Raw genomic sequence first — 14,557 nt, 5'->3', positions numbered from 1 at the left:
ACTATTTTAGATAGCTGAAGTTACAATGCTCTTTTCTGCTCAATCTAGAAAGATTCTTATTAAATTTACTTCAGTCAATAAATCATAATCCAGTCATAACACAGAAAAAGAAAAACAATGACCTGTTTATTCAGTGATAATACAATCGAGAATATACTACATACAAGTCACTGATCATGTAAGTTAGCTTACAAAAAAAGATCATGGCTGTATGACCTCATCACAGACTAAATCAACAAAACAAAAAAGATCAAAAAGGTTTTGGGTTAAAAGAAATTAGTTAAAATAAATCTGTTTCATTACTGTATTATTTTCTATTCATAAGTTCACAGGGCTACATGTCAAATATTTACATTATAGACAGACAATGTAGTTTATTAATAATGAAGTGCAGTTGTGCAGTTTAGGTGCCCTGGAATAATGAATGCTCCATCACTGAATTCTTCCTGGTATGAGGGTCAGTGTAATAGTCAGAAGACTGTAGTTTCAAACTCCTCCAGGTTTTCCTCACACACTTTAGGAAGGCACTAGAGCGCGGCAGTAAAGGGACTGCAGCATTGTTAGAGGTGCGATATTTCAAATAAGAGAATAAACTGAGGCTCCTGTGCTTAAAATGGACTATAGATTACATGGCACTCCTTGAAGTGGAGAGAGTTCTCCAGACAATCTGGCCAATATTTCTCCCTCAACTTATACTAATAAAAGCAGAGCAACTGTTGATTAGTTGTTGTTGATGGCATCTGCTCACAATCTGGCAGAAACTGGAATTAAACTTACAATCTCATCACCATAACCATGACCACTGAAGCAAAATTGTAATGGCAATACAAAATGCATTCTTCTAAGGCTTGGGTTAAGAGTTATGAGATTTTGATCTACTTCTGGGCCATGCAGTACTTGATCTAGGAGTACTTGATGCTGTCATGAGGCTTCAAAGTTCTCTTTAAAAGTATTTAATTTCACAAGAACTGTTAAGTTCATTCCATAAAATGTAAGTTGAAATCTCAAAGAAAAACCTGAAGGATTACCATACAGTAGTATTCTACAGACTCTTCATTGCTGTAGCAAACCAAATCTATAAGATATTCTGTAAAACAGTACTGCTTTACTGACTGTGTTTCACATCAAAAGGTTAGGTTTTCAACAAAAGCAAAACAAGCAGTATCAACAACAACTTGTATTTATATAGCACCTTCAACGTAGTAAAACATCCCAAGGCGCTTCACAGGAGTGTTATCAAACAAAATTTGAACAAAAGTTTGGTCCAAGAGGTTTTAAGGGGTGTCATAAAGGAGGAAAGAAGTCGAGAGGCGAAGAGATTGAGGGAAGGAATTCCAGAGTTTAGGGCCTTGACAGCTGAAGGCACAGTGGCCATTAGTGGAGAGATTCAAATCAGGGATGCTCAAGAGGCCAGAATTGCAGGAATGCAGATATCACAGAGGGTTGTTGGGCTGGAGGAGATTATTAAGATAGGGAGTGATGAGGCCCTCTAGGGACTTGAAAACAAGGATGAAAATTTTAAAATCAAGGTGTTGCTTAACCAGGAGTTAATGCAGATTAGCAAGCACAGGGTGATGAGTGAAAGGGACTTGGCGCGAGTTAGGACACATGCAGTGTTGGTGATCATGTTATCCGTTCTCTCTAAAGATATTGACTGACCTGCTGAATATTCTCAGCATTGTCTATTTTTGCTAGTTTTTCAGTGTTTTACTCAGTAGCCATCAGTGCTCATGTTTAACCTTCAAATAGAAGTGGCTCTGCAATATAAATGATCCATAATTTATCCCTGGTATTATCAAAACCCACACTGACAGAAATTTTGAAATAATAAATATTGGTTTCAAGGTTAGGCCCTTAACTGCTCAGTGCATTCTTTGGTGTATGTACTATTTCTATTTATATAATGTGGCTACAGAGCATTGGTCATGAAGTAAACATTTTATTTCTGTGAATATAAATACATTTTGGGAGCATGAATGTCTGCCTTGACTGGACCGTAAAATCAGCTTCAAAAATCAATTTTTTTATAAAAAAGGACAAATATGAAAGTGCTGTATTGTTAATGCTAACAATTGATATTTCTTAAACCATAAAAATCAATCTCTGAATGTTCATTAATCTTTCGTTTGCCATTACAAGATAATTTTAACATAACTGAAAAACCTTACCAGGATTTGTTGTAATGATTGTTTTAGAGGTCACTGTGGCAGTCATGCTGTTGCGAAAACTATCATAATTTACTCGAACATCGGCTATGAACAGTACTATAAGGGGTACAAAAACCCAATCCATAAAAAGTATTTAGGCTTGTTGCAGAATTAATTTCAGAATAAGAAAGATATACCTCACACAAATTGACATACAATATACCTGTTTCCCTGGGTATCCATGTCTGTGCAAGCTGTATAGATTCATTATCCCAGCTATGGAAATCACATATATAATTAGTCAGCTAATAAAAAGGTTGCTTTACCAAACATTTAAAAATTCAGTTATTTTTCATTGCTGATAATGAATCACCATTATGTAGGAAAATGGTTAACTACCATGATGTTTTAAATATTGTGAGTTGAAATAATGTCCCAAATTATCCCAGTAATTACTTTCAGGTTCAGTACAAATGGTATAGCTCTTGAATATGTATAACAGGAAAATAGCAAAAGCAGTATAAAATATTACATCACAATCTGCTGTATAATATGAAGCAAAAAATGTTGTATAGCATTACTTTGTAGTATTTGGTATTGAAATGTATTTTGAAAGTTCTAAATGCTTTTCTACACTGAGATACAGATAAAAATTTCAACATTTTAAAATCCCAAACATAATGGCTGGAAAACTAAACAGAGAACAATAAAAATTACAAATGTTGTAATTCTGAGATAAAAACAGAAAATGCTGGAAAGCAACTGGGTTAAACAGCCCCTGCCCACACCCACAGGTGAAGCTAAAGTTCTGCAATGCCTTAGGCAGGTGGCACCTATATATCATATATAGTTCTGCTTTCAGTGACATAAGGGGATTACTCAGAGCCTAAAAGAGTACAGAAAGGTGTAAAGAGCCTTATTGCTGGTATTAGAGGAAATAATGATATTAACTTAATAGACTCGAGCTTCTCAGTTCCAAAACGAACTGTCATAAAGGGAAATGTACGGACTTACATAAGATAGTTGATAGATCAATTAAGCTCCAAGTGATACTTTCAGTTAAGGTGGGGCAGCAGGACAAAGGGCACAGGTTCAGGTTTATGAAATTTGAGACAGAGATCAACAAGAATTTATTTACACAGAGACTGATCAACAGCTGGAAGTGGTTGCCAGAAAGAACAGTCCAGGACACAAGATTCAGGTGCTGTACTGCAAAGATGGTAAGGCTGGTATTCTGATAGGCTGAACAGCCCATCCAAATCTATCTCAGGATTTAACATAAGCAACTTCCATAGTTATTTAACTTTATTTGTTGAGAGTTCAAAAATATACTCACCAGTTCATTAGGAATGAAGGTACAGTTTCATCAAACAGTTTTACTTCGCATCGCTGTCCTTTTCTTCTGTCTGCGGTAGTAAAATGCTTCTGCTCCCCTACCTTAAGACAATGATTTTTTCTAATCCTTAAACTAATACAGTAATGAAATAATTACATTTTCAACATAAACATCAAGAGATTAATGTCACAGTGGAGTTCCTTGAAGATTTAATTTTATTTGAATTGAAGATCTCAATCTTAAATTGAATATTATTTCAATATATTTCCCCAGGATTTAGTTAGAATAATGAAAGCTAAAAATAAGGCATTAAACACCACTGTAGTAAATGCAGTAATTTTTGAAGTATAAGTCTGCTCAAGCTTAGCTACTTATGCTGTTAGGACACTGGCAGCAGAGCTTTGAATAACCTGAAGTTTGCAGAGGGTAGAACTAGGGAGGCTGCCCCAGGGGGAATCTGGAATAGACAAGTTTAGAGGTAACAAAGGCATGGATGAGAGTTTCAGAAGCAGATAATTTTACAAAAGTGCTTCCATTTTTTTCATATTTTAATTTTTGAGGACTTGTGTTAAAACTGAAAAGATTCCATGGATGTGTTTTTTTTTTACCAAGTTCACTGATAGGACACTTGAAATGTTGTTTGAAAACAGCCTGTGCTGGAAATCATGTGCTTTAAGCTCAATAAACAACATAAATCTTGGTGATCTGGCAAAGATGTTTACAGAGAAGCCACATGTCAAGGTTTATGGAGGTCAGGAGGTTGACTTTCTGTTTGGGGTTTGGATATTGTTTTCAGTTCAGTTGCAGTGTGAACTATTTTGAAGACAGTTGGTGTTTTGCCTGCCAAGGAAAAAGAAAACACCCAGCTCACCTCTTTCTCTACCTCTTTGAAGAAATCCTGCAAAGATCCAGCGTGGGACAGCTAAAATCCCTGGTGCTGCATCTCTCCTGAGAAGCTGGAAAAACCTGCCCAATTAATTCTCAATGCCGCTTGAAAAGAACTGCTTTAGAAAAGATCCCAGTGACCAGTCTCCATATACCCAGATGCCAGATCAAAAGGGACAATTGATTTCCTTCCATATCTTCTCTTTTTTCTTTAAGAATTAGCAAGTATTTGGCCAAAGTATTCTTTTTTGTCTATTTTTGTAACAGACCTCTGCAGATAATTTTTGTATTTTTTGTGTGTGTGTGTGGGTGGGGGGGGGGGAGATGGAATTTAAAAAGGGAACTGTCATATTTCAAGCTGTATGTCATTCGTGACTCCTCAGATATTGATGCAGTCTGTGTAGAAATGTAGCAAGACCTGGACAACATCCAGGCCTGGGCTGATAAGTGGCAAGTAACATTCACGTCACACAAGTGCCAGGCAATGACTATCTCAAACAACAGAAAATCTAACCATCTTTTCTTGACATTCAATGGCATTACGATCACTGAATCCCCCACTATCAACATTCTGGGGATTACCATTGACCAGAAACTGAACTGGAGTAGCCATATAAATACCATGGCTACAAGAGCAGGTCAGAGGCTAGGAATCCTGCGACGAGTAACTCACCTCCTAATTCCTCAAAGCCTGTCCACCATCTACAAGGCACAAGCCAGGTGTTACGACCAGGTGAGAAAGGGGTCTAGGGATTCCCTCTCAGCCTTTGCCTGGTTTGACCGTAACAGGGTTTAATTTTTAGAACACCGTGTTTTTAGCTTCCTCTCAGTGAATCCTTGTTCACTGCTCTCCAATTGTAAGGCAATGAAATCAGCCAGACAGGTTTTCTTAGATTTAAACAAGAAAGGTGTAATTTTATTAACCGTAAAACTCTAATTTGGTTACAACTACTACAAATACGTGACGCGACCACACTAGCATGCACACGTGATAAAGACACACGCAGATAGACAGAAAAGGAGTAAGAATAAAGGGGCAACCTTTGAAGCAATAACTGGGGATCATTTACTGTCCTTTGAGTTCGATGTAGAATCTTTGATTGCCGTTAAATCTTGTCGTTTCGTTGCAGCCCAGTGCACGCTTTCAAACTTGTTTCGCTGTAGGAGCCTTCTCTCTTGAGATTTAAGTGGCTTCAGTGGATTTGGAAATTCATGAGAGAGAGAGAGAGCCAGGCAGGAGAGAGGCTCTTTCTTGAAGTTCAGTTGTTGTTTGACCCAAACTGTTCTGTAAGCACTTCAAAACCAAACCTGGGCCAGCAGGTTAGCCATGTGACTAGTTGTGTTTTTAACAAACTCTCCTGCATTTTTGTGGATTCCTTTCATCTTAGCAGACACCCACAATGTGGGTGGGGAGGGGGGAATGGAATGCTGGCTTGTTCCACATTCAATGTCTGGTGATCAAAATCCATTTGGGTTAATTGGATCAGGGAGCAGTTCTATTGTCTCTCCAGGTAACTGTCTCTTCGTGTGCAAATGTTTCCAGCCACTGCTGCGATTTCTTTAAACAAGTTACCTTTTCAGTCCAGCAACAGTTTAAAATTAATGTTCATATGACAAAATTAATATGGCTCATTCTTGGCAGGTGGGGTCTTCACGACACAGGAGTGTGATGGATTACTCTCCACTTGCCTGGATGGGTGCACCTTCAACAACACTCAAGAAGCTCGACACCATCCAGGGCAAAGCAGCCCACTTGATTGGCACTCCATCCACAAACATTTACTCTCTCCACCACTGATGCACAGTGGCAGCAATGTGTACCATCTACAAGATGCACTGCAGCAACGCACCAAGGCTCCTTAGAGAGCACCTTCCAAACCCGTGACCTCTGCCAACTAGAAGGACAAGTGCAGCAGATGCATGGGAACACCACTACCTGCAAGTTCCCCTCCAAGCCACACATCATCCTGACTTGTAACTATATCACCGTTCTTTCACTGTCGCTGGGTCAAAATCCTGAAACTTCCTTCCTAACAGCAGAGTTGGTGTACCTACCCCACATGGACTATAGCGGTTCAAAAAGGCAGCTCACCACCACCTTCTCAAGGGCAATTAGGGATGGGCAATAAATGCTGTCCTAGCCATGCATCTGCTGCTCTTTCAAAATTGAATGCAAGTACACACAATCATTTAAATTGTTAATTTGACTCCTCTGGGTGTCAGCATAATAGTATGCAACAACTGTCTGTGGCAGTAGAAACAGAAAGTAAAGTGTGTTTCAGGGGTAAGTCCCTATGAAGTGCTGAAAGGGCATAAAAATGTTTAGAAGTTATCAATCTGGTGAAAATTTAAAGTGAAAGCCAACTTTCCAACTGCTAGCTTGATCCTTGGTTTATGAAGGATGTTGGATGGAATGGTGGTGGTGATGGGGGTGCAGGGTAGGGGTGGGGAGAGAATGATTGGCTGACTGGGGCATCAGCTGGAGTTCTAAGCTTATTATGGGGGGCAGGCAATTGGGATATAGGTAACTGGTGGCCAGTAGTGGCAATGTGGAGTTGGGACGAACACTCCTACTGCACCTCACTCCTCATTAAGGTAAGTTTTCTTTTACCAAAATGTACCTTTCACTCCAGTGGTTCATTTAATGACCATTGGTTAGGCCACCTGTAGACTGCTAATCCTGAACGCAGTAAGCTTGACACCTGTTATGTTCAGGGCAAACCAATTTCAGTCTTGGGTTCTAAAACAGGCTCCTTGTTAGCACATTCAAGGACATAACATCTGTTTAAGTCGGTTCACCAAGATCCAGAATCAATATGGCATTGGATGTGTTTCTGACATTGTTTGGGCATGGGAGGTTGGTTTCATAAATTGGACCTCTTTGAATTGTGTCTGGCATGTGAAGGAGCTGAAATGTCAATAGATAACATCATTAAAGCTGGGTCGTTCTGAAATCTTATTTAGCTGTGCATATTAATTTACGTCACATTCAGATTCATTAATAGCTCTATGCCAATTCCCAGAAGACGTCATCAGCAATCACCACTAAAATAAAAATCATCAGAAATACATAATAGAAAGGATTGCTGAAAATAATCTCTTTTGGATATCACTAATTAAAAAACTAATTAAAAATGTTGGTATCTCTGTAAAGATGTGAAGAAGAATTGTCAGTACCTAACATACAGCATTAATTGAGGAATGTTTTAGACAATTTGAAGTATTTTTGTCTTCTAACAAACTTACAGAATTTATGTGTTGGTGAATCTACACTGCTTGATAGAAGAAAATATCCATTATATTTTAGTTGCAAAAAGCTCACCGATCTGACTGATGCCAAAATATTGATAATGTTTCCATTCAGGCTTTGGCCATTATGTACAATATCTCCAAGTGAATAATAATCCTGAGGGTCTTTCACAGGCAAATGCAACAAGGATAGAAGCCTGGTTTCAACTTCCAGATCATGGCACATTCTGACTGTTGAAAAGTTCTCACTGACCAAAAGTCTATAGCAACTAAATATGAAACAACAAACAATATTAATGTCAAAAGTATCAACAGTAGGATGAATCAGAACAAACAGCTTGAATAATTACATGCATTATTCTTTAAACCATTCTATTAAAATACTTCAATTTGGAAAATAGATCCTAGTTCTGAAAAATGTACTTTATCAGTCTATTTAGATTGTCAGCAACATTTTCAACTCTGTCATCGGCACAAAGCTAAATTTACATTTGAACAAACCGCTTGAGCATTATTAAACTAATTTCATACCAGTTGTGTACATTCAAATGCATATAAAACGAATGCAAAGTCAACAGCAATATTTGATCTCCAACATTGCTCATGGGCAAAAATGAAATAAGTGCCTCTTTTCTGATAACTCTGCTTATCTCTTCTGTATTGCTGTCACATTTTTATTGTCTCTATATCTCTCTTTTTCTTTATTCCCTTGTTCTGTAGGTCTGGAAGTCTCACACACTGAGGACTAAATTGGACAGTTCTCAAAATGAGGCGCAGAGATCGCGATTAGTGATTAACCCTCGCCCATTCAAAGTGATGCAGACAGCATGCAAACTTTGTGCTGCCTGCCAATCATGATTGCAGTGTGCAGCCTAGCACTGAACGTGCTGCTGAGTGGCTGCATGCCTCTGTAGGGCCCAAGTTCTTGCTAGTAGCACCACTTAACGCCAGACTGCACTTCTCAAAGGAGGTGCATTTTGGCTGCAGGAGAGCTTGGAACCACTTAAGGAAGCGTGGAAGACCAGGAGGAAGGTACAGAATGACTCAACAGGCCAGAGAGCATGCCCCATGGTTCTTGGATGTTGTGTGGGGAGCCTTGGTGCAGGTGGTGGACAGGAGAGAGCTCCTCTTCCCTCATAGGACCAGGAAGCCCTCCAGACACATACTGAGAAGGCAGTGGGAGCAGGTAGCCATAATGGACAATGCCAATGGTATAGCCCCGAGGACCTGGATGCTATGACTATGGATGAATAGCAGTGCTAAAAGAAATTTGATGGCTTCACATGAGTGGGTCAAGATCAGTGAATACATCTTTACATGTCATATACTACCAATTATACCATTAATCTCATATATTGCTCCATTCACCATACCCCCTCCTTGATGCATTGTCAGACCTACCAGTGAGCCTGCTGTCACTGTAAAGGAGCATGGAGAAGTCTGGCTCCAACTTGGCACAGGGCTTTGCACAGAGCTTGGAGTCCATCCTTTCAGCATAGAAATAGAGGCAACCTCCATGAGAACATTTGCAGATCCAACCATCAAGCAGCATCTGTTGGCCAATTTCTCAGCTTCCACTGCAGCATAAGCAGAGGCCACCCACCTGAATGCTGCAGTAGAAGCTCAGACTGAGGTCATAAAATCTCTGCTTGTTGTCATGCAGACTTAGCCACCAGTGCTCAAAGGGGCTTTTAGGCTCTCACAGCCGTCCAGCAATCTGCCCTCCAACAGATTACTCAGATATCTGAGGCGCCCCCTCCCCCACAACACCCCACCTGTGGGAGTGACAGTGGCACCATGGAGCATAAACCTGCTGTGCTCTCTCAGGATTACAGCAGCCCACCACTGCCCTTGCTGTTGTTGCCCATCAGCCCAGGCTGCAACCACATGCTGAGCTGAGGCAGTCTGAAGTTGGGCCCTCATCAGATATCTGAGGCGCCCCCTCCCCCACAACACCCCACCTGTGGGAGTGACAGTGGCACCATGGAGCATAAACCTGCTGTGCTCTCTCAGAATTACAGCATTACAGCAGCCCACCACTGCCCTTGCTGTTGTTGCCCGTCAGCCCAGGCTGCAACCACATGCTGAGCTGAGGCAGTCTGAAGTTGGGCCCTCAAGGTCCAGAACTGTTCAAGGGTGTCCTGCAAGATTCTCTGCAGTTTCCCCCCACTGAGTTAGCACTGTGTACCAGCTCTAGGCCAGACAAAGGCACCCCAAGACAGGCAAACTGCGAGGTGGTAGCTATGTCGCCTGTTCAGCCTGATAGAAACAGCTCACATAAAAAATTCAAGGCCAGTCACCTTCAAAATCACTATCAGTGTCATCCTCACTCTGCTCTTTATTTGTTTAGAGATACAGCACTGAAACAGGCCCTTCGGCCCACTGAGTCTGTGCCGACCATCAACCACCCATTTATACTAATCCTACACTAATCCCATATTCCTACCACATTCCCACCTGTCCCTATATTCCCCTACCACCTACCTATACTAGGGGCAATTTATAATGGCCAATTTACCTATCAACCTGCAAGTCTTTGCTTTGAGGCTGCAGTTCAGCTTTCAGGTGGTGGCACAGTTCTCTGTCGAACTCCTTGGTGAATCGCAGTTGCTAAACAGATTGCTCCTGGCTTAGGCGGAGGTAGAAATGCTTTTAAAAGATCCTAGGTGTGTAAAGCCTTCTTCTTAGAACCTTTCTAACCTAACCCTCTTCCCTCTGCAAACAGCTTGTCTTCTTTGCTGCCACTGTTCCATATCCCTCTGATGCTTCAGCTCAAGGGGGACTGCTACTCGTGGCAGTAAGTAGTGATCTCAGAGCCTTTTCAGTAGCAACCACACCTTCCCCATGCGCAACATCACTCCCTGCAGATTTTACCAACTGTTATTAACTCCTCTAAACGCCCAGCTCTTCAATAAACTCCAGTAGAAATAAGCATCTGACTTGCAAATTATTGATGATCCCTTTAAACAGCATTGGTGGGATGGGGTCCCTCGTGCTGCTGAATGCAAATGCAGCTACGCATGTTTCAGGGAGAGCATTAAGTAGAGTGGCAAGGTTGAAAATGGCAGGTTGGGCATCTCATCAGCATTAGACACCAACTGACGTCACAATCTGTTTACCCTGCATACTTCTGGCCCGTGCACGTAACACCCATGCTAAAGCCCTCACCAACATGCCATTCGATGGCGGCAATGGCAGAAGCAGCATGGATTCATTCTTCTAGACCGGCACCCATAGCGCCGAAAATATTGGCGCTATGGAACTGCATTTTGCAGCCTTTAAGTCTCTCTGTATTTGTCTCATTTGACAAGCCTCGTGCATACAATTTCTCCCAGTTAAACAGTGAAAAGTTTTAGATTTAGAATCTGCTCTCAGATAATAAATTATTCTGAGCTGCACTGGGGAGGACTAATCTAGATGCCTTTGTAGGTGTATGTCCAGGCCATTCAAGTGGGGTTTCACTCACACATTGGCATTATTGCTAGACCCAGCACTGTTATGTGACAGTTGGTCCAATAACTTCCTCTGGAGAACAAAGTCGACAACTGTAATGGGAGTTATCTTCCAGAGAAATATTTGTCTTAATCAACCAGAAAGACTGAACCAATAAGAAAGTTCAGGTATGTTGTCTATATTGAGCCAGTGACAAAGTTAGAATAGCTCTATAGACATTAATCTAGACAAATTAACCACTTTTTTATTTGTCCTTAGGATGTGGACAATGCTGGCAAGCCATCATTTACTGCCCATCCCTTCTTGCCCTGAGAAGGTGGTACTGGGTGCTCTTAAACTGCTACAGTCTTTTTGATGATAGTTATAGGTAGAAAATTTCAGGATTTGACCCTGTGGCAAAAAGATAATGGGGTTATATTTCCCAGTCAGAATGCAGTGTGATCTTGAAAGAAATTTTGAAAGTGATGGTATATCTATAATGTCGCTGCTCTTGCCCTCCTCAATGTAAAGATCATGGGGCTAAAAGATGATGTTGAAATTAATTTCGAGTTCCTACGATGCAAATAATGGACTGCTCTGTCTTGGAGTTTCTTGAGTGTTACTGTACTATACCCATCCAGGCCAGTGACTTGACTATTGTGCATGGTGGAGGTTCTGAGGGGTCAAGGTGAGCCACACATTACAAGAGTATGCAACCTCAGTCCTGCTCTGGTCTTGATATGGTCTTAAATGGTGACTCTCAAGGTGTTGACAGTTCTGTTGAAGGTCAGGGAAGAGAATTGGACTTTTTCTTGTTGGTCATTGCCTGGATTTTTCTTGTTGATCACTGCCTGGCATTCATGTTGCCTACCATTTGTAGCCCAAACCTGCGTGTTGTTCAAGTCCTGCAGTAAGCTGGCATGAGCTGCTTCATTATTGGAGGAGTTTTGGATGGACACAGTATATTGTCAGAAAACAGCTCCACTGCCAACCATATGATGGAAGGAAGGCTACTGCTGGAACAGGTGCAGATGGATGGGCTGAGGACGCTACCTTGAAGAACTGCTGCAGTGAATATTGACCTCTGATAAGCATGACCATCTCTTGTTTGTTAAGTATGATTCCAGCTATTGGAAGGTTGTCTGAATGACTTCAGTTTTGCAAGGATTCCTTGGTGCTATAACCAGTCAAATACTTTGATGCCAAGGACAGTTACTTTCACCTATCATAGGAACAGGAACGCGCCATTTAGCCCTTGAGCTTGTTCCACAAGTCAATGAGATCATGCTTGATCTGTGACCACCTTTTCCCCATATCCCTTAATAACTTTATCTCAGATTTAAAATTAACAGTTGCTAATTTGGGACATCACTAGTCACATCCTGCAATTAAAGTACCCACTGATTACCCCTACTCTCTGTCTCCTGTTGCTCAAGTCAATTTCCTAACCAGGTCAATAATTTGCTTTCAATTCCATACAAATAACATCCACAGACATACCCCTGTCCACTACTTTAACCACTTCTTCAAAGGTTCTATTTGTGGCTTAGTTCCAAACTTCTGCGACACTATGGGCCGGATTTTGTTCTCATCCCGACGGCGGGTTTCATGGTGGGAGTTGGGGGGGGGGGGGGCAAAGAATCAAGGCAGAATCGCCTGACATGGAACCCAACACTGGGAATCCCGGTTCCCATTCTGTCTGGGGCGGGATAAGCTGACAATGGCCTTCCTGCCGAGAGGCCAAATAAGGACTTCTTCCCACCGCTGCTAGGATCATACTAGCGGCGGGCAGGGGTTCCTCGGTCGTATGGGGAGGATGCCATGGAAAATAAGGAGCCCTCCCTGCAGGGTTGGGGGGGGGGGGGGGGGTACCCTTCTTCGTGGGCAACTTGTGACCCACGGAGAACCCAACTGGGAAAAATGTACCCTTCGAGGACCCCTCCCCCTGGACCGAACACCCACACTTCCACCTATCGGAGCCTTCAGGATGGGCTGGCCATCCCGCCTCACCTACCTCTTCTCCAGGGTTCCAGAGCTGGGCCTGAGTCCGAGGCCTCTACAGTACCTACAGTGGCCACTGCTCCCGGTGGCGCTGTCGATTCTGCTGAGCTACCAGCCCTATGTCTGGCCAGTAGCTCTTGGGCGGTTTTGCCATCCCGATTAAGTCTTTAAAGGGACAGGGATCTTGCCTTCTTAAACTTTGACCCCAAAAGACCAGAGGATTGCTCCAGGGGTCTGAAAAATTGCAAGGGTGTGACTTCCCCCACCTTTTCAGCCTGGCGCCAGGAGCCTCATCTCCTGCACAAAATGCAGCCCTATGTGTGTAGAAATGCTTCCTAACTTCTCTTCTGATAGGCGTGGCTCTAAGTTTTAGATTATGCGCCCTAGTCCTAGACTCTCAACCGTTGGAAATAGTTTCTCTCTATCTACCCTATGGTTCCCCTTAATCTCTTGAAACCTCAATCTTATCACCCCTTAAACCTTCTAAATTACAGGGAATACAACCCTGGCTTGTGTAATCTCTCCTCATAATTTAACTCTTGGAGTCCATGTGCCATTCAAATCTATCCTGCACTCTCTCCAAGGTCAATATACCCTTCCTAAGGTGTGGTGCCTAGAACTGCTACAGTACTCTAGTTGTGGTCAAATCAAGGCTTTGTACAGCTGTAGTGTAACTTCTACCCCCTTGTATTCTTGCCCTCTAGATATAAAGGCTAGCATTCCAATAGCCTTTTTGATTTTTTTCTGTACATGGCAGTTACATTTTAATGACATTGTTCCTAGCTTTTCACCATTTCAAAAGTATACTGTTCTATCCTTTTTAGGTCCAAAGTGGAAGACCTCACATTTGTCTACACTGAAATCCATTTGCCATAGTTTTGCCCAGTCAATTAATCTATCAATATCTGTTTGTAATGTTATGCTTCCATCTATACTGCTTACAATGCTGCCCAAATTTGTGTCATTGGCAAACTTGGATATGTGGCTTTCCATCCCATCATCAACAATGTTAATGAATACGGTGAATAGTTGAGGCCCCAACACAGATCCTTGTGAGACACCAATAGTTAAATCCTGCCAATTAGAGTACCTGCCCGTTATTCCTACTCTCTGCTTCCTGCTGCTCAGTCAATTTTGTAACCAGGTCAATAATTTGCCTTCAATTACATGAGCTTCAACTTCAGCTAACAGTGTCTAATGAGGGGCTTTATCAAATGCCTTCTGGAAGAACATCCATAGACATTCACCTGTCCACTACTTCAGTCACTGCTTCAAAAAATTCAATCAAGCTTTCCTGATCTGCATTTTTCAGTGGTGTTCAAATAATTACAAAAGTTTCACTCTGCCATGGAGAACTAGTGCAGACCTGACCTACTGAATGTAGAATTTGCATTTCAAGCAGCACTGTGAAGTTGACATGCAAGAGTGACATCAAGAATGGGCATCTCAATGTGGGATCAAAATTATGGTCTTGTAGTTTTGTGGGTTCCTTACACCACTTTCCATC

General features: G+C 41.7%; 1 protein-coding gene across 1 annotated transcript in view; it reads right to left on the bottom strand.

Annotated features, from left to right (window-relative positions):
• The window catches only part of meiob (meiosis specific with OB-fold), a 92,847-nt gene that overhangs the window by 34,558 nt on the left and 43,732 nt on the right, over window positions 1-14,557 (bottom strand). The window contains exons 6-9 of the mRNA XM_068056754.1: window positions 7,691-7,886; window positions 3,484-3,584; window positions 2,371-2,423; window positions 2,169-2,264 (exon numbers count right to left, since the gene is read on the bottom strand). Coding sequence (XP_067912855.1) covers window positions 2,169-2,264; window positions 2,371-2,423; window positions 3,484-3,584; window positions 7,691-7,886 — 446 coding nt within the window. The remainder of the gene's footprint in view (window positions 1-2,168; window positions 2,265-2,370; window positions 2,424-3,483; window positions 3,585-7,690; window positions 7,887-14,557) is intronic.

The sequence above is a fragment of the Heterodontus francisci genome, chromosome 24, assembly GCF_036365525.1.
Source record: "Heterodontus francisci isolate sHetFra1 chromosome 24, sHetFra1.hap1, whole genome shotgun sequence".
NCBI lineage: Eukaryota > Metazoa > Chordata > Chondrichthyes > Heterodontiformes > Heterodontidae > Heterodontus > Heterodontus francisci.
The sequence above is the reverse complement of the archived record's forward strand: the minus strand, read 5'-3'. Positions and strand labels throughout refer to the sequence as shown.